This window comes from Siphateles boraxobius, unplaced genomic scaffold (genome assembly GCF_051911475.1).
Source record: "Siphateles boraxobius isolate OS27281-9 unplaced genomic scaffold, OSU_SipBor_1 22, whole genome shotgun sequence".
Lineage (NCBI taxonomy): Eukaryota > Metazoa > Chordata > Actinopteri > Cypriniformes > Leuciscidae > Siphateles > Siphateles boraxobius.
The window spans coordinates 31,880,001-31,906,411 of record NW_027508833.1 but is presented as its reverse complement, the minus strand read 5'-3'; the positions used below and the strand labels follow the sequence as shown (position 1 = coordinate 31,906,411).

The following is a 26,411-nucleotide window of genomic DNA, read 5'->3' as shown; positions in this document are numbered from 1 at the left end:
AGAGAGAGAGAGAGAGAGAGAGAGAGAATACATTTCATAGCTGTTCTCCTGCAGATACACAACAGGAAAGATGCATTTGATGTCTTGTCTAACATCTTATCTGAGTGTTTGACTTCTAGCTGTGTTAAATGATATTATAAGCAATTGATTTCAAAAGAGTATGATTACACAAACTTGTGTTTATCTGACAACCAGTGTGGCTCAATTCAACAATACAAATGTAACATTTCCTCTCAACAACAAAAAACACCCTAACAACAACAACAACAACAACAACAACAACAACAACAGACAACTCCTCTACAAAGCAATGTGATTATAATACTGTGCGTGCGCACTGACCGGCATCCATGTTGTATGTTCATCGGTTAAAGCTGAACTAGACGGAGTCAAGTTCGTGGTGCTGTTCGTCTCCTCTCTGGACTGAGTGGCATTCGCTAAAGTCTTACTGTGCTGCCGCTTGAACAGGTAGAGAGTCAATAACTGACTGACTTTAAACTTCCTCTTTTCTTTCTCCATCTCTTCATCCCTCCACTAGCCAGGGCATTCCACTGTTACCCCCATCCACCTGAAGTCGGGGCAGCCATAGACAACAAAACTCATCCCAGAGAGGGAGCGAGCAGGGTCTGGCCGTGTGTGTGAATGTGTGTGTGCGACTGAGGGTGTGTGCTCTGCCCTGCTCAACAACTTAAGTGAAGTAGGCAGGAAGAGGAAGGAAGATACTGAGACCTGAAAACAGAACTGAACTGGTGAGAGAGAAAAAAAACTGAGTGAGATAGAGATAGAGATGGAGAGAGCGAGAGAGAGAGCGAGAGAGAGAGAGAGAGAGAGAGAGAGACCGAGAGAGAGACCGAGAGAGAGACCGAGAGAGAGAGAGGATGTGACAAAGTAATGTGTGTCAGAAGCACTACCGCCTCTAGCCATCTTGGTGCCCTAAGCATAATTCCTTTATGAAGAAAAAGAAATAACAAATTAAATATACCCATTTTTAATTTTAATTTACCCAATTTTTAAAATCCGATTCAAACCACATATGGGGGAGGTTTGAAACGCAATTCCAATCAGATTTTTACAGCTCAGTCTGGACGCTCTGGCTGCTCGAATCGGATTTCAAACTGTCTTTTACGCAAAAACACTCTTAATTTTGCAAGGCATCTACGAATGGAAACTTTTATAGTTCGCCAGCAAAGTCTATAGCTGCTTTGTACAAAGTTTGGTGAAGATCAGAAGAACAGACAATAGAAGTTTGAAAAAGTAGGTTTTTCGGGAAAACCAAAAATAGCTAAACAAAAAGAATAGAAATTAATGTTTATATTTTAGCTTTCATGGTTCTAGAGATATTATAACCAAAAAAACAATGACGTTACTATAGAGCCACCTAATGTCTGACAGATGTGTGTCTGGCCGCTTGAGTAATGGGGGGATTTCATACCATCCCATCAAGTTTGGTGTCTCTACTAAGAAAATATAATAATAATAATATGAAAACTGGAACAAATACAATAAGGTTACAAATACAATACTGGACTCCTAAAAAAAGAACGAACAAATGAGAAAAAGAACACAAAAACAAAAAAATACACAGAACCAGAAAAATAATTTCTGTTTCCGTCGGCTGGACACTTAAATGCTCATCGTGTCCCATTATGCTTTGCTGATTTCCCCTCCAGTGTTCTCACCATCAACAGAGCTAAAAATACAGTGGTGCTTTAAAAACACACAGGTTCTTCCTCTGACTCTGAACACATCAGCCTGATATACAAGAGGAAGTTATAATCAGAAGAAACAACAAACGACTGGTGGACAGCGCAGAGTTTGTGGCATGCCCCAGTGCTCCTCTTCCTTTACTGTAAATCCTGTTAAAACCCAGCTGACAGACAGAGATTGTAGAGCTCAGAGGAAAGCAGGTGACAGCAGAAAAACCGGGGATCTTACCTTCACGCTAATATCAGCAAACTCTCTCTCTACCCAGTTGATCTGTGACTTGAACTGTGTGTGGGGTTGGGAGGAAGAAGTGAACAGAGTAAATCAAACTGAGAACAAATTAATCTTTTCTTTACAGTTACACTCCTGTGCACTGATGAACCAACAAAAAATTCAAGACACTTTCTCCAAAGTTATGATAGTGGACCTAAAGGGATCATGTCATATGAAAGAAAGATTGTCAAATTTACCCGCCGCACCAGTGGGTTTAAGACAGTCAGTGAGCTGAACTCGAGAAATAGATCAGTCAGGTTAGCAAATTAATTGTTCAGACCAGTTTGTGAAATGGATTGATTTAAAATTTCCCAATAAAAAGAAAGATTTGTTTACAGTTACAGTTCAGATTCAGATTCCAATTCGTCCTTTTTCTCACGCAAAGCTATCATATGACTTTAGAAGACTTATATATAGTAATATAGTACATGAGAATGAAGAGTGAGTCATATGGACCGAATAGAAAAAAATCAGTCAAAACAGATTTGGAACAACTTGACGGTAAATGTTTGAGTGAACTATCCATTAAAAACTCTGTAGTGAAGAACTGAATAGGGTCGTTCAGTGTTGAAACAAAGTGTATCAGTCGAAACTTCCTGTTTCAGCTGAGGTTGAGAGAAAGAGGGAGAAACTTCTCTAATAATCTTTTTCTATAGTCAACAATGACCTTTAGCACCTTTAACAGCTGTGCACTCTGATACTTCTTATTTGATCTTTCACTTTACTTTCACTCTGCTTCGAAATGACCAGTACCACAAAACAAATGGCAATAGGGAAAACAGATGCACAAAAAGCACTTCCGTTGCTGTTATTAGACCACCATCTTATTTTGTAATAGCAGTGAGCACATCCATCTCTGTAAGCTCTCCAGTGCATGCTAAAAAGATTCATGTTTTCGACAAGATTTGTTAGCTAAACGATTAAATATTATAGTGAAACCACACAGGATTTAACACCCAATATATTTCTCGCAACACTGAACAACCCACGAGGCTTCAGGCTGCAGCTTTTTGCTTCGTAAACCAGACGTTTCCTGTTGCAGAAATTTTCAAACCAAAGTTTGGTCACAGAGAAAAGTCATACTGAAACAGCTTACAAATGAGGGATAAGCCCACAAAGAAAAAAATCTTGCTAAAAAACAAAAACACTTGTAGAATTTGAAACAAGAAAACTTCAAGCTGCAGTCAACACAAACACAACAGACCCTCTTTCGTTCCCAACCACAACTGAAGGAGCGGGTAACAGGCGAGATTATGTGTTTCCTGTCCCTCTCATCTCATGTCAAACAAACCTCTCTACTCTACATCTCTATCCCCTCAGGTAAAGGAAGAGTACACTTGCCTGTTGCATGCGTGGCTTGGTGCGAAAGATATGCCTCCACATCTCCACCCTGACCCATGTCACTGAGGACAGAGGCAGTCTGTCACAAAGCTCTCTGTCTCTCTCTCTTGCTCTCACGCACAGACCGCTTGAGTCTTGAGAAATGGGGAAATGTCAAAAAACGCAAGGGACGGAAGGGTCATGTGTATTTAGATGAGGGTATAAAGCAGGAAATGGTGAAACTGAGAAAAACCACGTCAACCTGAGTCACCTCACGCAATTCCTTTCTTTGTATTGACACAGAAATGTTTCCACACTCTGACGGCTTTAGTTGAGGAAGTAGTCGGGGCATATCCCCACCAATTTTTGCCATAACCAAAATTGTCCCCACCACTCGTGCAATCTACGAACATCTCAAATTGTTGAAGGGTTTGCATTTAATTTTTGAAGGTACGTTTACATGACAACGGTGTTCTAAAAACAGAAACTGTTCTTTGTAAAGATGACGTTATTAAAACAAGCCTTGTTATGAATCAACATTCAAAAGTTTAGGCAAAGTAAGATTTTTTAATGTTTTTGAAAGAATTCTCACTAAGGCTTCATTTATTAGATCAAAACTATAGTAAAACAGTAATATTGTGAAATATTATTACAATCTAAAACAACTGTTTTCTATTTTACTATATAGCCTATTAAACGTAACTTACTCTGTGATGCAAAGCTGAATTTTCAGCATCATTACTCCAGTCTTCAGACACATGATGCTTCAAAAATCTTATGTTGATAATATGCTGCTCAAGAAATATTTCTTACCATCACAGTTGAGAACGGTTGTGCCGCTTGAAGTGAAACAGATGTTTATTATATCGTGACTGTAAGGGTTCATTTAGTAGTTCTTAAATGTTTAATGTTGTATACTTGAAGCAGGTTATCTATAACATTTGGGTTCACAAATTCATTGCAACAAGTGGTAACCTGATTTCCTAAGAATTTTTCCAACTTGAGCTGATTTTCCTACTTGAGAAATTGTGTAAACCCCTTTTTTCAGGTTTCTTCGAAGAATAAGCAGTTCAAAATATAACTATATTTACAAAAAGATGCTCTCAACCTACTTCATATTCATGAGCCTTTACCAGCAAACTGAGAATATCGTGACCTCCCAACCACCACGTCTACACCTTCCCTACTCACCCGCCAGTTATTTTGTTTCAACTTTCAACAGACAAAATAACGCCCATGCTCAAGCACTGCCCAACAACACGTCCGGAACAACTTGAGAACCGAATCTTCAATCAAAACCATCTGAATGCAACAGTCACATCTCCGACTGTGTTGCTAAGCAGCGAGCGCTGCGGGGTCTCTGCGCGAGAGCCGCACGCGACTCGTCTCTTTGTGGGGCCACCTGTTGCACTGGATTTACAGAACTGCTCATTCCTAACAAAGACGCGCGTGCAGCTGGTGTGTGTGTGAGCGGAAATGAGACGCACTGGTCACGCCAATAAATGTGGCAAAAGGGCTCGGAGAGGCTTAAGAATTAATAGGCAGACATGAAGTGGGACAGCTTGAGCCTCTTTGATAAGTGAAAGGTGTTTATGAATATGTATGCCACGCTCATTAACTGAGCGAATAAACATGAGCCTCTAATAGTCTGGTTGAGCCACTGGTAAGTGGCCGAGCACTTCATTGTCTAGAGTCTCTGAGAGGCACACATTGTTTTAGTAGTGTCCCTCTTTTAAACGAGCGAATGCTGCAGTGCGGCTACTGGCCGCTAGAGGACAGCGCGGCTCTGTTCAATTAAATTCAAAAGGCTGTGTAATTTAAGCATCATTTTTAAATGTTTCAACATGTTTAATACAAAAAGAGTCATACATAAAAAAAGAGCAGCTGTAAATACAATTAGTTAAAGAAGCATTTTTTGAATTACCTCTAGAAATGTCTGCGTCTGCTAAATTAATAAATGTAAATGTCACAGCAGCAAAATCTAAAAACAGTCCTAACAGATAACACAAGCACACTGATTTCAGAAAGCCTTAAAAAGTTAACAATGCAAAACCTAACACCGCAAGCCATCCTTTTAACTCTTTTAACTCTACTTTAAAACTTTATTTGCCACAACCTTATAAAAACTTATAAAGCATGTGTAATGCGTTTTCAAAACAATTTCAGATGTGTAATGGTGTTGAAAATTATTTTAATAGGCAAAACTGTTACCCAATCATAGCAGAGGGCATTTACTTCCAACCAAGTCTTGAATGTGGTATGCCATCAAAACGGAGTGTTCAAAAGATAAGGTCAAAAGCAGGATAGAAAATAGCTTATTACTCTAAATTAGGATTTTTTTTATGTAAAAATCTTGAAAACATAAGTGGACATCAGAGAACATAAATGTAAAAAAAAAATGCAGTTCATGAACCCTTTAATGTTTCATCTATCCACTAAAAATCTTTACTGCCTAAAGTACACAGCGCTGAGAACCAAACGAACCTTAAAGTTGCTCTAATCCCACTGGAGTGATTCCTGTTATCAAATTCAGATTCCTGTTTCCATGTTATTCTGTGATTCTGGTTCCATTCCAACACAAACAACAATGCTTTTAGTATTAAACTACATAACTCAGAGGTTATAAATGCAGTTATTTAGATTTATGACATTTATGACATTTATGACATCAATTTTTATTCTTTCCATTTCAGCAGTGTTGCGCTGAGAAGCCCTGCACATCGTAAAATCTCACTGCTCCAAAATTCCACTGCATGTAACAGTACATTAAACATCTTCTGACTGGATGTGACTATATGACACTACACCTCAGTTTCATTTTTAGTGTGGACACAATACGTCTGGTTAGGACACAAGTGTGACAATTCAGAGTCAAACATAAACACAATTACAAAATGTAATTCAGGACAAAAGACAATGAGATAGTTTGACCCAAAATATCAATCAATATCAATATCATTTAAAATTCAATATAATACAATCGTGAAGTATTAAGTCTTAACTGAGATGATTTTTTTTTCTTACACAACTCTCATTCTTGAGTTGCATTCTGTGTCTAATAATAAAAAAAAAACTTCACTTTTTTTAATGCACAGAGGAAGAAGAAATTAAGTGGCAGCATCATGCAAATCAGATAAGAGTGAGAACTAGAAAGAGCGGATGAAGCTAACCTCACTGCTTAAGCGAACAGGCTTGTCTGACACAGAAACTGAAACATAATAGGCTGTTAAAATGCAAATAAATTCAGAGAGTTTGGAGTGAGTCATGGCAAGTCTGGAGGGGCTAAATATATGCGGTTTCTAACAGAAGTAGAGAGGAGATTCCAAAATTAGGTTATCTTCCTCCAAATATATTTTTGATTTTTATGAACTGTGTACCTAAAGAGGTTGCAAATATCCAAGATTGGATGGATGCTGAATTTGCCATTGAATAATCATATTGGTCAACCAATGATCGAAATATTTCAATGTCTACAGTGGTTGTGAGTCTGCAACACATTGGGTTTCATTTTGCTCTATATACAGTACATACTCTGTAAAGGATATTCATATTGGGGAACAATTGAGCCAGATTATCAGATCAAAATATTCTGACAGTTCTGTAACTTGGTCTCATTTCAGATGCCCTTAGTTTAACCTCATTAAAGTATGCACTACTTTCTAAAAAAATAAAAAAATAAAAAAAATCTTCCAGACTTGACTAGCATCCCATTATTCATTATATATCTACGAGCCAAAGGTGAGATCACGACCCCTGTGAGCTGTTCAAAGCTTTTCAGGAAAAGAGAGAGAAAAAAGAAACAATAATGAATTCTTCTGTCAGTTACACTTAGAGGGAAAGGGTCTATCAAAACAGTGACTCCCATCAAGGCGTACACATACCACCAGTGGGGGATTAAGACTGACGCCTAGAGTGCACCCCCCCCCCTCCCCCTTCTGACGTCAACCCAACTTTCAGCACTAACAATAAATACATAAAATGTGTTTCAAGTGAAAATTTACATTCAGTTATTATTATTATTATTTTACTATACTCAAAAGTAATTCATATTAATAAACTTATCTGACAACAGAAGGTTACATCAATGTTAGCTCAAGTAGGAAAAATTCAGGTTACCACTTTTTGCAATGAACTCCAAGTTACTAACGTAACGTCGGTTCCCTGGGAGTAGAGAACGAGTATTGCGTAGCCTGTCGTGCTATTACGCTTGGGTCAGGTGTTTTCGCTTCAGTCGATTTAACAAGACACACCTGAACAAAACAAAAACAGCAGACAAACTGAATAAAAATGCATATTCACTCTCTGTCAGTAGGTGGTGCTTATGGAACAGCAGCGATTTCTTTGGTTATCACTGTACACAAAGCAGCGCTTATAAACACTACTTTATACAGAGGTAAGAGGAAAAGAAAATGCCATCTAAACTTTTCTGAAGACACTCAGCTCCCTTCAGAGATATACATTCATATAAATCCCCACCCCAAATTCAATACCGTTTTCTTAAAAAAAGTGAGCTTGTCAGGTCTGGTACAGTATTTGCTCTGCAGGTGCAGATCTCTGTTCTCCTCTTTGCATCCGTCGTTGCCGTGTCCAGTCTCTGGCCTGTGTTACTGTCTTACAGACTTAGGAATAATTCCACAGAAATAACATTTTGGGAAATTCTTGCAATGGAGTTTGTGTGCAAGTATGGAACAGATAGCAGCCAAAATAAAACAGAAAAACTCTCTGATTGCATATCATGTGTTTGGAGCAGTTCTAATGTATGGCCGAAAACCGGTCATCTCTACTAATATAATATAATATAATATAATATAATATAATATAATATAATATAATATAATATAATATAATATACTTTTAGTTTCAATGTGAATCATTGGAATAATGTGCACTAAATGATGGCTACTAGTATAATATGAGATTTACATCACATTTTAATATTAGTATCTAGCTATTTAAGGTGATACACCCTTTAGACTCATTTCAAGTATTTGAAGTACAGAGACTGAAAGAAAAGGACAATATGGGAACAGACATTTTTTCACAAACTATTGTTTCAAGCAACAAAGTCCAGAATCATTTTTCATTTTCTCTTTGAGATATGATTCATTAGGAGAGGAGGTGCAAAGGGTTTTAATCAGTGTTTAATTAGTGAATCAGTAATTGCACCACTGCTGGCAATGACAGAAGCCCATTTGTAGAGTCTGAGTTTTGTGAATAAGTTACACATGGTCAGGTGTGAATGGAAGATTAGGGTTGTGGGGGGTGTCAGAAAATAATGGGAGTCATCGTAGAGATGAGGACAAGCAGAGTAACCATGGAAACTGCTGTCAGGATGAAGACCGGTTTGAAGTCTAGAGCCATGGGAGCATCAGAAGGCTCTATATAACGATATGCATGTATAGTAATTTACATGAATTACACAAGTACACATTCAGTCAGTTTCCAACAGAACACATAGAATCAGAACAAGCTGGACTTAGTAAGGCTGGTTAGACTCATTTTGTAAGAATACACGGGGCTGGTGTCCGTACACCTATGCAAAAGGAAAAACCAGATGACCTTAATACTTGCGTCACACACTGACTCTGGACACAATGTTGAAGATGTCACATATGTTTTACGTGCACACAAAACCCAGACAAAACTGATTAACGCGCACACGCACTGAGATTATTGTTGTCCATCAGTACAAGAGCACAGTTCATTAATTCATAAAACATGTTCTGTGGAGGCCTGTTACAACACGTGCACAGACCTCTAACACACAATCACTCCCTCCTTTATCAGTTACATGTTTTTCTTAAGGTCACCAAATAACCCAGCAGGCTGGACAATTAAACAATAAAACAAGACCAGGGCTCATGAATCATGAACCCTGTGGTACACAGGGAAGGAGACCAGAGGACTTTTATTTTAAATGGATGTCAATGGAGGAGAGGCTTTATAAACTGCTTTTGTGGGAAAACGGCTTTTCTAATGAAACGACTGTCCATCGGCTAATCTTAAACATGTTTTCTCTTAAAGTCCCCCTGTAGTCAATAATTTTACCCTTTAAAACTCATCTTTGATCACCAAAATTACATATTTAAAAGTTTTTTTCCTGTGAAAAGAAAATTATTCATGTCTTAAAATACCTTGAATGTATCCCTGAAAAACACTGGAAACTTCTGGAATCAGGGAATGTAATGAATTTAATTGTAGTTATAATTATTTGAGGTACTTTTTTCCCATTTACAGAAGCTACTGAAGGAGTGCCCATGGTTTCAAACCGCAAAACCAGAGCAAGGGAGCCTTCGAATACTGTTGTGGATAATGGAAGCCTTGGAGTCAAAAAGTTTGAGAAACACTGCTTAAAAAGGAGGGAAATTCTGTCATCATTTAGCCTACTTAAGTAAATCAAGTCATTTCAAACCTTTATGACTTTCTTTTATAGAATAAGGGACTGTTCGTTATTTATTTAAGGGCCCACCGGAGGAGTTTTGAGATCTGTAGTCGAAAAAGACTTGACCCTCCCTTCGCCAGTAATAATTTTTTCTATGACCCTCCAAAATGATTGTGAAAAAAGGCATGACCCTCTCCTGGAAAAAGGCATGACATCTTTGCGCTTGGCAAAGATGTTCAGATAGCTATTGTTTTTTACAACCTTGACAAACGACTAAACTTCTGCTTTCTCATCTTACTAAGGCTGTAACGATAGACCAAACCTACAATTCGGTTCGTATCATAATTTTTTATTTTAGATTTTTAAAAAAATATCATGTTTTCGGTGCTGATGCAGTGGTGACGCGTTCATGTACCAAGGGTGGCGCTCCCAATAAAGTATCTTAAAGCTGCCACAAAGAACCGGCAAAAGTAATGATTATGAATATGTCAAATATAGCAAGGAGAGATTTTAATTGTTTATTAATAAACAAGTTTTTTCTGTGTCAGTGTGTCGGCTTCAAGATGAAGTTGACGATGCTGACTCGCGATCTTCACAGTAACGCGCCATTGAGAAATGCAGATTTCATACGGATTACATAAGCAGAGAGCAGTCTGTTTTTCGTTTTTAAATGTTCTGTTTAAAAGTAGACATCAAGCTTTTTATATATTTCTCAAGTCTGTGAGGCAAGTACACTATACGCTGAGTTTCGGTTCATTTAGGAGACGAGAGTCCAGTTCCCGCGCCGGCGACTCTGTCATGATGATCTATTTTCTACTATATTTACTTCTTATTTATTAAATCCAGGCAATTGGTTGATGAAACATTAATTAAAATTAAGATACAATTAATAAAAAACAAAATTTACTTTAAAGAAAGGCTTTGTGCTTTCTGAAGTCGCTTTCAGAGTGGTAATGTCCGTAACGGAGAACTGTCACGTCCGTAACATTGTTTTTTTCCTCATAAATGCGAACACGAAAAATAAAATAAAAAATAATATTTTATGTTCTGTGGAGGCCGACCCTTCTTCATCCGGTTGTTAGCCTACTTTTGTTTTGCGCAGTGTAGCCTAATTCGTAGAATTATTGAAAAATATTTTGCCACCTAAAAGTTAAAGATTTTTTGTGTCACGTCACATGTGTATGTTGGGTCACGACACATGTGTATTTCGCTCATATTAAATATAGTGAACAAACTCCATTGCACACCTGCAGATGATGGGTGCATCGGATAATAGGACCAAACAAGTTAGTCGTTTTAGCAGATAAGGAACTCCCGCACACTATCGTAACTTGCAATTTAAAATGAATGTTTATTAACACACAACGTTTCGGTCACACGACCTTCAGCAGGAGTATACAAATGTTCAAAATCATCTCTTTTCAGATAAAAAACATGACCAATTACCAGAACTCCATCTGTAAACAATTAAGCTCATAGGAAGTACATAATTAGCCCCACATCACAAACAATTACAAATTGTAATAGTTACAACAATCAATAAAGATCACCCTGTAGGTTAACAAGATCATCCAAAACACATAATCAACACGTCATCATTTGGATTTACACTCTTCAAACTTTATGAACGACGAACCATTATTTAATGTAATGTTATAGTGATTTTGTAGTGTTTTGAATGACATGTTGTTTCTACTAGGTATTTACAATGAGTTTGAGTGGCTAAGGAGCCTGACTGTTGCAACTGTTTAGAATTACAATTTGATGCTGTCTGATGATGACGTGTTGATTATGTGTTTTGGATGATCTTGTTAACCTACAGGGTGATCTTTATTGATTATAGGACCAAACAAGTTTTAAATTGCAAGTTTCAAATTTTAAATTGCAAGTTACAATAGTGTGCGGGAGTTCCTTACCTGCTCATATTAAATATAAAACGCATGTGTAGACTGATATTTTTCTAATGTCTTGACTCATTCATTAAGGGGGTATGGATATATAAACAGATTCAGTATTAAATGCATTTTCTGATAATTTATATTTCAAGTTTTGACTGCAAATGTCACGTCCATAACGCTGGAATTGCCCAATTTTAAAGAATTTATCCTTAACTCTTTTTTTTTTTGGTGTAGGTCTGCGTACTTTATTATGTTATAAAATAAAAACATTATAATAGTAATTTAAAAATGTGGTAGCCCTACGTCTAACACATCACACTCACTAACATTGTTGTGGAAACACAGTAAGAATGGAAACTAAAATAAGGTAGTATCGTACAGCGCACATTCTATCAGCTGCAGTTCTGGTGCCTCAGTCCAAGTACACTCAACGTACATTCATATCACATGTTAATGCCGCGGTAGAGTTACACTCACAGGACACTGCACTTATTCGCAATCACAAAAGTTCATTATTTGATCGTGCTTTAAAGCTATGCCGTTTAAACATTTCATTGGCGTTCTGTACATGATGCACTTTTTCTGAGCGCTTACTGAAGTGTGCGCGGACTGTCAGACAGCGCCAAACTGGATTTTTGTTGGGTCAGACCAATCTGATAGCGATGGGGGACCGAGACCGAGAGAGCTACATAAAGCTACATAGTAAAAAATATTCACCAAACAACCCACTTTGAAATTTTGCTGTTTTCATGAATACAAAAGTTGGGTGACCCTCCCCCTAGACTAAAAAAAGTTGAATGACCCTCCCCTCAACAAAGAATAAAAAGACATGACCCTCCCCTATTTTCCTCCGGTGGCCATTTCCATAAATACCGAACGGTCCCTAAACGTTGAAAAAATTTCTTCTTTTTTTGCTGTTCATACAAGGAAAGTCAATGGAGTCCAATGGTGTTTTGAACCTAATTGACTAAACAGTTGAACTACCTTCTTTTTCTGGTCCCCACAACCCTACAAATGTGGATAGATTCTTGCTTGAAGGGCTAAATATAGCTAAGAAGTCTCACCATGCTTTAATCATAGTCAGGAGTACAGGGTGCACAGGATCGGGGATAGGTGAGGGGGGGTTGCATTCAGAGTATGTAAGGATTTATAGATCAATACTACCATTCTTCTAAAAGCCATTTATGTTTTGCGTGGAGTGGATGAGATTTACGCATGTGTGATAGCATACAGACACATCAGTGTTGAATCTGTGACTCACTGCTATATTGACTTCAGTTGAATCAACACAGCTAGCACAGCAAGTCATTGTTAACCAAGGCACAACCTTAAAATAATCACCAATAATTCAAACAATATCCGGTGTGATTACACATTTTTAGCACGTCGAACACACCTCAGCACAGACAGCAGCAATAAAGGGCAATGATTTATCCACTCAAAACCTTCAGCTTTGACCAGGGTAATCTGAGAGTAGAAAAACTGAAAGGGGAAGGAGAGATGAATAAGACATTGTAAAGCAGAGGCACAGTGTTGTGTTCACGAAAAGGGCAGTAGTATAAGAGCTCAGGTGGAGTTAAACTGCTACATGCTCACACCTAAAATGAGTGTCTGAAGGTCAGCCAGGAGCAGCAGCGTCTTGAGCAGTTAAACAACTGGATGTGAACTACAGACGGGCATCTTCAAGCCTGGCTGACTTTTCTCATTACTCCAGGGCTGATGATAAATGGAACAGAGTTGTGTGTAATTTAAAACACTGCCGCAGTACAGTGTGTTTGTCACTTTAAATGACAAGTAAACAGTGAGTGGTAGAGCCTGAGAGGAAATCTTAAAGGAACAGTACACCCAGAAATCAAATGTCATAATTTACTCAAGCCTCATGTCGTTTTGTGTTTCACAGAAGAAAGAAAGTCATACAGGTTTGGATTGAAATGGGTCGTTGTTGACACAAGTGGACATTGTGAGAACTTTTCCATTTTCTATAAATACTAGAGGTTAGGGCTGGATGATTAATCGAAAAATAATCGAAACCGAAATTCAGAGCCTATAACCGACGTAATTTTACCATGTCGGTTATTTCGGTTTTTTAATCCTATTAATATTTCCGCCCACTGTGTGTTAATGTACTTTCCCCTTAAAACATATTACCACGTGTGTATTCACGTAACTCCGCCCCGTCCAGTCTGCGACATTGAAGCAACATGAGCCCCTTTCACACAGCGCGTTGATCCCGGGAAATTGCCAGAACAAACACCTGTGTGAACGCAAACACGACCCGGGATTGATGCCAGGTTGGGGACATAGTAACATTGCCGTGTTCAGTCCCGGAGCGCGCGCTGTGTGAACAAATGCCATAATCAATGCCGTGTCGTAATGATGGCGCTAAGCCGGGATCGTTCGCCAATGTGAAACGGTTCGTAATGCGCTAGTTTATGATCGAATCGGACAAAAAAAATGCACAAGCGTGGTTTCTTGAGAGAAATCGCAGCTCATAAGCAAACTATAGACGCCGCTGGGACATGTCACGTGTCTTTGCGGGTTGTGTGTGTCCATGTGAACGCACTCTCTTGATTCCGGAAAATCACTGGCAGTGTGAATGAACCAAAGTCAAACGAACCCGGGTCAAATCCCGGGCCACTTTATCCGTGTATTTTCCGGAATCTCTGTGTGAAAGGGAACTCAAACACTGAGTCAACTCAGCAACAGGAGCCGCTTGTACTAAAGAAACACGCGAAAAAAGAGAGAGACTGACAAACGCCCAGCAACACGTGCCTCCACTCCATAAAGCAGGTTTCGATAACACAAGCATTTACAAATGCTACACAATATGAAAAGGATTAGTTTTTTTAGTTTTATACAAGTTATATTTTTCTTTTAAGATGGCAATATTTACAATAATTTATTTTGTTTACAAAAAGAACTATTTTCTACATTTTTAGGAAACTTTCTTTTTACATTAAAACTTAATTACTTTTTCATAAGACGTTTTTATTTCAAGCATTGTATGCTTTGTTTGATTCAATTGTTGGAAATATTTAATAAGTAAGCATTAAAAGCTATCTGTGTGTTTCCTTATTTTAGATAGGATTCAAAGATAGGATTATGCATTCTTTCATTAAAAAAAAAAACCGTGAACATATTTACAGTATAAGCCTTGCCAGTGACACATGAGAAAGATTTTTTTTTAAATAATCGTTCAATAATCGTAATCGAGGTAACTTGTTCGATTAATGGTGATTATGATTTTAGCCAAAATCGTCCAGCCCTACTAGAGGTGGTGTGAAAAGTGCCAGTGCAACAATACTTCCCTTACTAATAAAAGAACAAAACATGCTGCGTCTATGAATGGAGGTGATTACTTTAAATACACTTGTTTGTTTGACTTACAGAAATATTTAGTAAAAATTCTACAATAAAAACCTGTCCATTAGGGGGTTTTGTTTAACATTTTCTGTTATTTAGTTAATGTTTATTGCATTATTTTATTGTATGTCATGTGTTTGGTTACACCCATGGTGTTTTATCTGTGTATGAATGTATATGTTTTATGGACAGGTCCTTATGATGAACTCCATGTAGCATTTGATTGTGCCACCATTATTATGGTGACTGTCAATAAATTTGAATGTCTAAAAATTGATAGTTTAAGTAAATTGGTATATTAACATTATACTATAAAATACAGCATCCTGTAATACCAGAAACATTGTTACAGTGTTATATTTAATGTTGCATAAGTGATAGCTAAAATAACGGACAAAATTAATTAATCAAAAGGCATTTTTCACCTGCTGTTTTTCAAATACTATGTATTCAGACATACTACTCTTTTGGTATACTGTTTTTTTGCATACTATATAGTAGGGAAGTATTTGATTTCAGACGAAGCATAGGATTTTTCTGCACGAGTGTTCTGCTGCTGCCCTCTCTCCCATTGCAAATTAATTGGAAACTCGCAGCAACCACGAACAGCATCAAACGACCCTAACGTGTCCCACAAACAACATCTCACAAATAAAAATTCCCGTACAGCATTCTGTTGACTAAACTGAACCTTTATGAGCTCAAGACGCAGAGCATGAATCCTTAAACCTCTGAACAGAGATCGGTTTACTGTTTTTGTCCAATAGAGACAGCAGGGTCACAAGGAAGTCCAACCTTCGGGCCAGACAACAGTAGAAAAAAAAAAACAGCTTCAACACCTACAGACATCTGAATCTATTTCTGCCTCCACACACCATCTGTACAGCATGAATCTGATCACATGGAGTGCTGCAGCCAAAAAGAAATATAAACAGTCATCTAATATCTAACGGCACAACCTAATGAAAAAAACAAGCCTCTTCAGTTGGGATTATAACAGAATAACTAGTGACCAATCAGGTGGCAGATTCACGCTTAATATTTAAAAACAAACTAATAAATTCATTAAACATCTTACCTTTGAGGATTTAAGACATGGAGGTTATACTAACTTAAATCCTAACTTAATCTAACTATTTTAACTAAAAGTTCTAAGATCATTCTTTTTTTAGGAATTCAAATTCAAAAGCTGTGTCCCTCTGAAGAAAAAAAGATAAAAACACTTAAAAATAAAGTAAAGACTATTTTTTTTCCCAAAAACATTTCTTAAGTTAGAAAATAAAAAGGAAAATAGAAGTTAAGAAAACTTTTATTCTTACGAATTTTTTATAAATCTAAGTTATTTTACTGTAAAATTACAATACTAATATTTATGTAATATGTACATAATAACTCAGCCATATAGTTGATGTGTCAGCTAAATGCCTATCCCAAGCCCGGATAAATGGGGAGGGTTGGGAAAGCAATGGTGAAATGGCTGTTAAAAATAAAAAAATTAAATACCAGAATACGTTATGGCAAGTTTTCAAAGTGCTTGCCAATATCAGATGGATAAATGAAAAGACCTGTGCATACCAGAAAGATCTGTATGTGTGTTTTATTGCCTACAGCAAAGCTTTCGACTGTGTTGAACATGACAAGCTCTGGGTGGCTCTGCTTGACCTCGGCAGCCCAATTCATCTGATCAAGTTAATTAGATTGCTGTAGTGTATACCAATCAGGAAGCATCGGTGTGGACAACACTTCATGGTGAAACGGATTGGTTCAGGATCGGCAAGGGCATGGTGTGAGGATCAGGGAAAGAACCATCAACAATCTGAGATTTGCGGATGATACAACCTTGCTGGATGAAAGGGAAGAGGACCTGATACTTTTAATTTTGAAAATCAAGAAAGAAAGAAAAAAAAATGGGGCTGCAACTTATAAAAAAACAGAGATCATACGACAGGAAGTAGTGGAGAAATTAAATTTTAAATCAATGGCGAAGAAATGGCACCAGAAATCAAGCGCAGGGTCACATTGGGCCATACTGCAGTGGTTGATATGAATAAGATCTGAAAGAGCAAGATAACAGTCAAACTATCAAAAGCATATTAGTCAGAACCATCATTTTTCCTACGACGTTGAAGTTAGACATTAAGGGGAGACACTATACAGGCAAAAACAGTGTTTTTTCATGCATGTGTCAATTTTGAGATTTTGGGCTTTTTGGCTTTCCATAGAGTGTTTTTTCAGACTAGTGGACAGAAAACATCCAAAATACTTTTTGAACTGTATCTTTTAGAGGACTTTATCTATTTGCATCTGTAGATTTCAATTACAGTATATATATTTAAAGGCCTTTTTCTCAAAATGAGTTTTTCCTCCTACATTGAGCCTGAAAGCTCCACTTCAGTAACCCTTACATACACCAAACTTTCTTACAAAGTTCTTACAAAGGGGTTTGTTCATATATAATTTTCCTGATTTTATACAACATTTTATTCCAAAAAAAAATGGCGAAAATGTAATTATTTTTGGCTGTTGACAGTATTTTCTGATTTGTGGAGTGATAAAATAGAAATATCCAAAATCCCCTCTGTAAAACCTTTGGCTCTAATATATCAAATAAATGAAACGACTCGGTTACTAACGTAACCTCGGTTCCCTGAGAGGAGGGAACGAGTATTGCGTAAGTAGCTTACGCTATGGGAAAACTCCTTTTCTCGAGAATATTGAAGTCTTTATGTAAAACGCATTGCAGCTGCACAGCTGACAGCAATGAACGAAGGCAGCTCGGTCATTGGCTGTGCTGCGGCAACTTGCTCGAACCAATGACGGGGCGACTCTGAATGCGCGACCAATGAGCGCGCTTCGCGCCCGCGCGCGTCAGAGCCCGCCAAGATGGGCGTGGCCAAGAGCTATATATTGGGCGCCCCGTCATGAGAGTTCTTTAGGTTAAAACGACTGAAGCGAACTAACCAAGCACAAGCACGGCAGCTTACGCAATACTCGTTCCCTCCTCTCAGGGAACCGAGGTTACGTTAGTAACCGAGTCGTTCCCTTTCGAGAGGTCTCTCCTATTGCGTAAGTAGCTTACGCTATGGGAACACCATGCAAAACGCCGTGCGTGCTGAACTTCGCCTTATGATAGCCAGAGGCAGGTGCCTGAGCTAAAAAAGCAAAGTTATCATCCAACTAGCCGGCAGAGGCGAGCTTTATATGTGGGAAAGAATACAGAGCGGCTAGAAGGCGCTCAGTGTGACACAAGCACATACATAATCTAGATACGAACTCGTAGTTCAACTAGCATCATGCTGATAGTACATTGGAATGCAGTGTCGGGACCTGTAGGTTGTAGAACCTGATAAATGTGGACGGTGAGGCCCAGCCTGCCGCCGCACAAATATCCTCGATCGGTATCCCGCTCGACCATGCCCAGGAAGAAGCCACACTCCTGGTGGAGTGTGCTTTGACTCCCCAGGGGCATTGAAGTCCCTTAGCTTCATAAGCCAGCGCTATAGCTTCAACTATCCAGTGAGAGATTCTCTGCTTTGAAACGGCGGAACCTTTCGTACGGCCGCCAAAGCATACAAACAGTTGTTCTGTCTGTCTGAATAGGGCAGAACGCTCCAAATACACTCTGAGAGCCCTAACGGGGCAGAGTAGATTAGCGTCGTGTTCGTCTGCTGGGGACGATAGCGCAGTTAGGGAGATAACCTGTGCTCTGAAGGGAGTGGTGAGCACTTTAGGAATATACCCATGTTTCGGTCTAAGGACGACCCTGCAGTCGTTAGGTCCGAATTCTAGGCAGGCAGCGCTTGTCGAAAGCGCGTGCAGGTCGCCCACTCTCTTGACCGAGGCGAGTGCCAGCAAGAGCGCAGTCTTGAGCGAGAGCTGTTTAAGGTGCACGGTTCGGAGTGGTTCGAACGGAGGCCCTTTAAGAGCGTCTAGGACAGTAGCTAGGTCCCAGATCGGCACTGAGGGGGGGCGTGAAGGGTTCATCCTCCTAGCGCCCCTTAGGAAACGAATAATTAGGTCGTTTCTTCCCAATGGACGTTCCATTACAGGGTCGTGTGATGCTGTGATGGCCGCCACATATACTTTGAGCGTGGAGGGGGCGCGGCCCGCCTCCAGAAGCCCTTGTAGAAAAGCGAGTACGTTCGTAATCTCGCATGTTTCAGGGTTCAGGCCCTTGGCATTACACCAGACACTGAACACTTTCCATTTCTGGGCATATAAGCGTCTCGTGGAGGGCGCCCGCGCCTCAGCGATGGTTTTTAGTGCTCCGCTCGTGAGGTTCCTGGGAACCCGTTGAGGGGCCATGCATGAAGGGCCCACAGATCGGGGCGGGGATGAAATATCATCCCGTTGGCCTGACTGAGGAGGTCTGGCCTCAGTGGAATCGGCCGTGGTGCAGATTGCATTTGCATCAGATCTGGAAACCATGTTTGGTTCTTCCAGAGTGGGGCTATCAGCAGCACTGCGTCTTTCTCCTCTCTGACCCGACTGATGACCTGCGGTAGCATCGCGATCGGGGGAAAGGCATATAAGGGACGGCTCGGCCAGCTCTGGGCGAGCGCATCCATGCTTTTCGTGAAGAAAAGAGGGCAGTGCGCGTTCTCCTTGGAGGCGAAGAGGTCGATCTCCGCTTTGCCAAAGGTTTTCCATAACCAGTGAATCGTCAGCGGGTTGAGAGCCCATTCTCCTGGGAGAATTTTGTCTCTGGATAGCATGTCCGCCCCCTGGTTCAGGGCACCTGGCACATGCGCTGCTCTCAGCGAGCGCAAGTTGTGCTGGGACCATAAAATGAGTCTCCTGGCCATTGAATGCATGGAGCTCGACCTGAGTCCACCCTGGCGATTTATGTACGATACTACCGTCATGTTGTCCGTTCGGACCAAGACGTGTTCGTTTCTCAGCTGTGGGAGCAGGGCTCTGAGAGCCAAAGCGACCGCTTTCATTTCCAGACAGTTTATGTGTAGGCGCTTCTCCGGGTTTGACCAAAAGCCGGAGACAGGCCTGCCCTCGTAAAGGGCCCCCCAACCTATTTTGGAGGCATCTGTCGTTATCATCTTTCTCCTTGTGTTCACACCCAGACTCACGCCTGACTGGTACCAGTCGGCGGCTTTCCAGTGCGTCAGGGCTTTTATACAGCCGTGGTTCGCTCTGATTAAAAGGTGGCCCGAACGCCACGCGTGAGTAGGGACGCGGCTCTTGAGCCAGCGTTGGAGAGGGCGCATATGCAACAATCCTAGCTGGAGTACGGCCGATGCTGAGGCCATGAGACCGAGCATCCTCTGAAACCGCTTGACGGGGGCGAGCGCGCCCGCCCTGAATGATGTTGCAAGGCGCCGGATGGTGAGCGCGCGCTCTGATGAGAGACGCGCTGTCATTTGCATCGAGTCTAGAACTATTCCCAGGAAAGAAATCCTCTGGCTGGGAGATAGTATGCTTTTTGCAAAATTGATTCTTAGACCCAGGCATTCTAAATGGCTGATAATCCAAGATCTGTGTGTTATTAACTGACTCTCTGATTGTGCTAGAATCAGCCAATCGTCGAGATAATTCAGTATTCGCACTCCCCTTCGCCTTAGGGGGGAAAGTGCTGCATCCATACATTTCGTGAATGTACGGGGAGCCAGGGACAGGCCGAACGGAAGTACTGTGTACTGGTACGACTGTCCCTCGAAAGCGAATCTCAGAAACGGCCTGTGATGAGGCGCTATTGGAATGTGAAAGCAAGCATCTTTCAGATCCACTGAGAGAAACCAATCTCCTGGGCGTACTTGCGCGAGGATATGCTTGGTTGTTAACATTCTGAACGAGCGAATCATTAGTGCTTTGTTCAGGTGTCTGAGATCTAGGATGGGGCGGAGACCGCCATCCTTTTTCGGGACGAGAAAATAGCGGCTGTAAAAACCTGCCTCGCTCAGAGAGGGGGGAACAGTTTCCACAGCACCCTTTTCTATTAGTTTGCGCACCTCGGTGCGTAGAACATGTGAGCACTCTTTTCTCACTTTCGTCTCGACCACAGTCGTAAAACGTGGTGGTCTGCGAGCGAACTGGAGCGAGTATCCGTGCTTTACTATATTCAATACCCATTTCGGCATATCTGGAATATTTTCCCATGCCGCTGCGTGTACAGATATGGGCTGAATACAGGCTAGGGGCGGGCCGCTGTGACGCAGGGACCCGGCCAGCGAATCGCCTGAGCTCATAGCTCTCAGAGGCGCGGGCGCGCGCTGAGCAGCTGAGTGAATGGGCGCGTGTGTGATTACAGCAGCGCGCGCTGTGTCTGTAAAACTCGCAGCCTGGGCTGGGGTTGTGTTTGACACTGTAAGGACAGTGTTTATAAGTGGGGGTGCATAAACAGTGGTAGGCACACGCGTCACTTTTATAATGTTTCCCGCTTTTACTGGGGATGAATTTATAACTGTGTGAACAGTGCTTGTGTGTAGTGGTGCGTACATGACCGTAGGCACGTGATCTACATTCATGGGGTGCGCAGCTTGAGCTGGGAATGAATTTGGCACTGTTTTGACAGTATCTGGGAATGCACACCTTGTGGACATGTGAACCCTTAGTGACACAGGCAGAAAAAGACTCTTTTTGTGTTTTCTGTGCGTCGCCGTAAAAACGGCGTTTGTTTGCAGGTGAGCGAGCTCTGTGACTGGCCCATTGACTGCTGTATGAACATATCCAGCCGTAAGGGGACTGGGTAATGCTTGAGCTTTTGCAGAGAGAGTGGTCCGGCTTTTGCGAGACACGCACTCTCTCTTTTCATTCTTGTGGCTAGGACGGCTTTCGAGGCTCGGGGTTCAGCACAATCTTGGGCCGAGGACCCCGTCGCTCAGAAGGCGGCTTGCGGTTGTGAGAGCGCGAGCGGCGTCGAGCGTCAGCCTGAGGCGCGGGCTGAGAGGCGGTGGGGGCTGTTCTAGCCCGCTGCGGCTGCGGCGGCCTCTGTCTGCTCTGCGATGAGCTGGAGCGCTTGGGCAGGAAATGCCGCATAGCTTGTGAAGCATTCTGGGCCTCAGTGAAGCGTTCGGCGAAACCCTTAACCGCCGGTCCAAACAGCCCGCTGGTGGAGATAGGCGCGTCGAGAAATGGCGCCTTATCCGCGTCCTTCATCTCAGTCAGAGTCAACCACAGATGGCGCTCGAGAACAGTCAAATTAGCCATGGCACGGCCGATAGACTGGGCGGTGGCCTTCGTGGCTCGCAGGGCTATGTCAGTCGCGCTGCGTAGGTCCTTAAAGGCTTCGGGTTCGGGGCCAGACTCGTCCATAGAGCGGAGAAGCTTGGCTTGGAACACTTGAAGTACCGCCATAGAGTGAAGCGCTGATGCAGCTTGGCCGGCGGCGGCGTAGGCGCGACCGGCGAGAGCTGAAGTAGTGCGGCAGGGCTTCGAGGGGTGGGAAGCTTTGGCTTTCCATCCGGTGGTGGAGGGCGGGCAGAGATGATTGGCCACGGCCTCCTCGAGGGGCGGTGTTCCCTCGTAGCCTCTTTCCTTCGCGCCGTCCACAGAGGAGAGCGAGGAAGAAAAAGAAGGCTTTAGGCGCGCAGAGTGGGGGGCTTTCCACGACTTGGTGAGTTCGTCGTGAACTTCCGGGAAGAAGGGAGAAGGCCTTTGCCGAGGGGCCTGCTGGCGCCCCTGCAGAAACCACTCATCCAGTCGGCTCCGGGTTGGTTCTTCGGGAGAAGACCAATCGAGCCCGAGGTCTTCCACGGCCTTAGAGAGAACGCGGATAATCTCGCTATCCATGGTGGAGCCCCCGCTCGCGCTAGCTAGCGTCGACGGGGCGGGGTCGAGAGTGGAGCCCGGCCAGTCGTCCGATGCAGCGTCGATTGACAAGCTGTCATCCATTCCCCCGTCGTCCTCGGACGCGCCGAAAGTCACAAGGCCCACCGCTCTGCTAGAGGGGTGTGGGTCCGGCTGGGTGAACTGAACCGGCGGTGGGGAAGGCAAGAGCGGCGGTGAAGCACGCGGAGACTGGCTCGGCGTGACGTCACTGAGCTCAGGTTCAGGAAGCCTCTGTGAGCGGCGCTTTTTCTTAGTGCGCGGCTCGAACAGAGGGATGGCGGCGATGGGCTCGCTCACGGCGAAAGCGGCGAGGCGAGCCCGCAGTGCGGAGAGACCCAGGTCGTCACATTCGGGGCATCCGCCCTTGGTCAAAGCAGCTTCTGCGTGGTCCCGGCCCAGGCAGCGAGCGCAGATGATGTGACGATCCCCGTCCGGGAGAAGGTCTCTGCACGACGCGCAGGAAGGCATTTGAAACAACGCCTTGGAAAATTTGCTCTTTTACAAGTGTCGCAGAGCGAACAGATGTAAATACTTGCGTGAGCAGTACGCCGGATGGCTCAGTAGGATCGCGTTAGAAGGCGGCTGAAGGTGCCGACGTCCTCGTAGCAAATCCCGCTGGTATGCTTTTCGACGGCGAAGCTTCAATAATCCGGAGGATCCAGCGAAGAAGGTGTTCGCTGAAGGAGATTAAATCTAAAGAACTCTCATGACGGGGCGCCCAATATATAGCTCTTGGCCACGCCCATCTTGGCGGGCTCTGACGCGCGCGGGCGCGAAGCGCGCTCATTGGTCGCGCATTCAGAGTCGCCCCGTCATTGGTTCGAGCAAGTTGCCGCAGCACAGCCAATGACCGAGCTGCCTTCGTTCATTGCTGTCAGCTGTGCAGCTGCAATGCGTTTTACATAAAGACTTCAATATTCTCGAGAAAAGGAGTTTTCCCATAGCGTAAGCTACTTACGCAATAGGAGAGACCTCTCGAAAGGGAACAATACTTTTTAACCTGACTTTATCCAGTGTTCAGAATTTTGTTCTAGAAATGTATGCAAATTATTGTATGTAATTAGACAATGCCTCATTTGCATATCATTTCAGAAAACTTGTAATACAAAAAATGTTTGCTATTATTAATGTAATCAATCAACTGGTGAAGTATGATGATATTTATTTTGTTTAAATTTTTTTTTACCCTATTCACCTGGGGTGTCTCGCCTTAAGGCGAGACACGGCAGGCAAAAACATAGTTTTTTTCTCACTGGTCAATTTTGAGATTTTGGGATATTTGTCTTCAATAACATGTCTTCTTTCAGACTTGTGGTGAAAAAAAGTCCAAAATACACATTTAGGTCTTGATTTTACTACGCGTTGTCCGTTTGCGTCTGTAGATTTCTCATAAATTCATCAAAAGTTGTCGTTATAAATCATCCCTCTGCTCCACGATCGCGATCTGCACCCTGTCATCACACACACCGTTAGAAAGCTATCTCTCTCCTGTACAATACTGCCGGATCCAAATATGGTCATTTCCTTTTTATCAGCAACCAATCGTGAAAGTAAAAGGGGGGATTTTACTCTAAATGCGCAATCTCATTGGCTGATGCTAAATCTTTAAAGCCCGTTTTCTCAAAATGACTGTTCTCTCTCACTCCAAGTCTGAAATCTCCAGTTCAGTAGCACCTATATACACACCAAACTTTCCAGTCTAGTACCTAGTTATATTATGCAGACATTTACAGAGGGATTTGTAAATATATTATTCCTAGCCTGATTTATATAGCATTTTATTCCAAAAAACATGGCGAAAATCATCTTTTTAATGCTATTGGCAGTATATTCTGATTTACAGGATAACAAAAGTAGATATCCATAAATCCCTCTGTAATTTTTTCCCCATCTAATATGTAAACACAATGAAAAAATAATCTTGAACCTGGCTTTGTCCAATACTCAGATTTCGTTTTTTAAAATATATGCAAAATAGCGCATATTTAATTAGACAATGCCTCATTTGCATATTTAAACATTAAATTACAGAAAACTTGTAATACATTTTTTTCTAATATTAATGTAGGTAATCAACTGGCAAAGTTTCATGGTGATATCTGATAGTTAAAAAAATTACCCTATTCACCTGTAGTGTCTCGCCTTAAAGGTACAATATGTAAGAATTTTGTAATAAAATATCCACAAATCACTTGGACAGTGTTATATATATCCTGCAGTTGTGTACTTACAATATCCCAAAAGTCTCCAAAGATTTTTTATTTCAGAGAAATTCCAATTTTAAATAATTGGACCGTCCTGGAAAAAATTTTTGCCCGTCAATGACCCAATATCCGCGCTATCCTCAGTTTTCGCTCGTACTGCCATAGCCATGACATAACCATGGCGACAGACATGGACAACTGCGTCGTGCGTAACGTTTAGAGGCACGCTGTTCTTGTTTTGGTCAAACATAGACCATGGCAAGCAGATTTTGGGACAAAAAAGGGGGACTAAAATGAGGATCAATATCGGCGTGGCATTTTTGAGATGCCGAGAGCTCCATGCCCACAACTAACTTGGACTTGACAGAGCTTCACGGGTCACGACTTGACAGCTTTATTAGACAGGTGAGCAAATGTACATAAAAAAATTCAATGTTATATAGCTCAACATGATGAAATGTTAGAATATGATCAGTATGTTATTCTAATGTTGATCTAGCTTACTGCTAGTTTTATATGGCAAACGAACTAACACATAGAATAACATTATGACTTTCAACACACATTTAAATGCTGTTTAGTGTGATAGTGTAACATTAGACCAAGTGAAACAGTGCTGCGTTACCTCACAAGTTTAATTTGTCTAATAAACTGACCTGTGAGTAGTAGTCCAGCACTTGCGGGTAGTTCGGTAAAATTAAATGTCCTTATTCCTTTATATCCGCGGGACTCGCGTATGATATCTGTCTCTTATTAGCAATCGCGACCTGCTTCATACCACTGTAATGTTAAAAAACATTAATGTTTTCACTCATCCATAAACATTATTAGATCCATCAGCTTGACAGCAAGTCGTATCATTCAGCTTATCACTGCGTCATAAACCTACGCCTTTGTTATTGTAAGAGGTTAGCGACCCCTAGCGGCGAAAAAATTACATATTTTATCTTTAAGAAAGGCAGATAAAAGGAAAATCAATGCATTCGAAATGTGGTGCTGGCAGAAACCGTTATAAACACCATGGATAGCCAGGAAAACAAATAGCGAAGTACTGGATCGAATACAACCAGGGATGTCACTAGAAGCTGAAATCACTTACGGCTAACTTATTCTGGCCATGTTATGCTTGAAAACTCACTAGAGAAGTCAGTAATTTTGGGAATGGTCAGTGGGATCAGAAGAAAGGAATGGCAATGGAACTCACTGACGCCACACCATCAAAATGTATACCAATATGAACATTAAACCGTTGAAAGAAGCAGTGCTCAACAGGATAGCATACAGAATACTGGTCCATAGGGTCGGTGAGGGTTGGACTCGGATACGACTCAATGGATAGATCATTATCATCAATATTTAAATCATCTTCATTTTCAAACGCTATCCCTTTAAGCTTTTAATTTTGACGGGTTGCTGGCAAATAAATAAATGCACTGCGGTATCAGAGTGAAGGCACTGTATGCTCACTTACACGCCAGCAATGGC

General features: G+C 41.5%; 1 protein-coding gene across 8 annotated transcripts in view; it reads right to left on the bottom strand.

Moving 5' to 3' along the window:
- Positions 1-26,411, bottom strand: part of rps6ka1 (ribosomal protein S6 kinase a, polypeptide 1) — a 98,895-nt gene that overhangs the window by 15,803 nt on the left and 56,681 nt on the right. For 2 of the 8 annotated variants that reach the window (XM_077239701.1, XM_077239702.1), the window contains exon 3: positions 1,936-1,989. The exons of 2 other annotated variants lie outside the window; for them this stretch is intronic. In XM_077239701.1, the coding sequence (XP_077095816.1) occupies positions 1,936-1,989 (54 nt within the window). Of the gene's footprint in view, positions 1-342; positions 802-1,935; positions 1,990-3,318; positions 3,483-26,411 lie in introns of those variants that run through there. 4 more of the 8 variants (XM_077239707.1, XM_077239706.1, XM_077239700.1 and 1 more) reach the window with 4 other exon arrangements.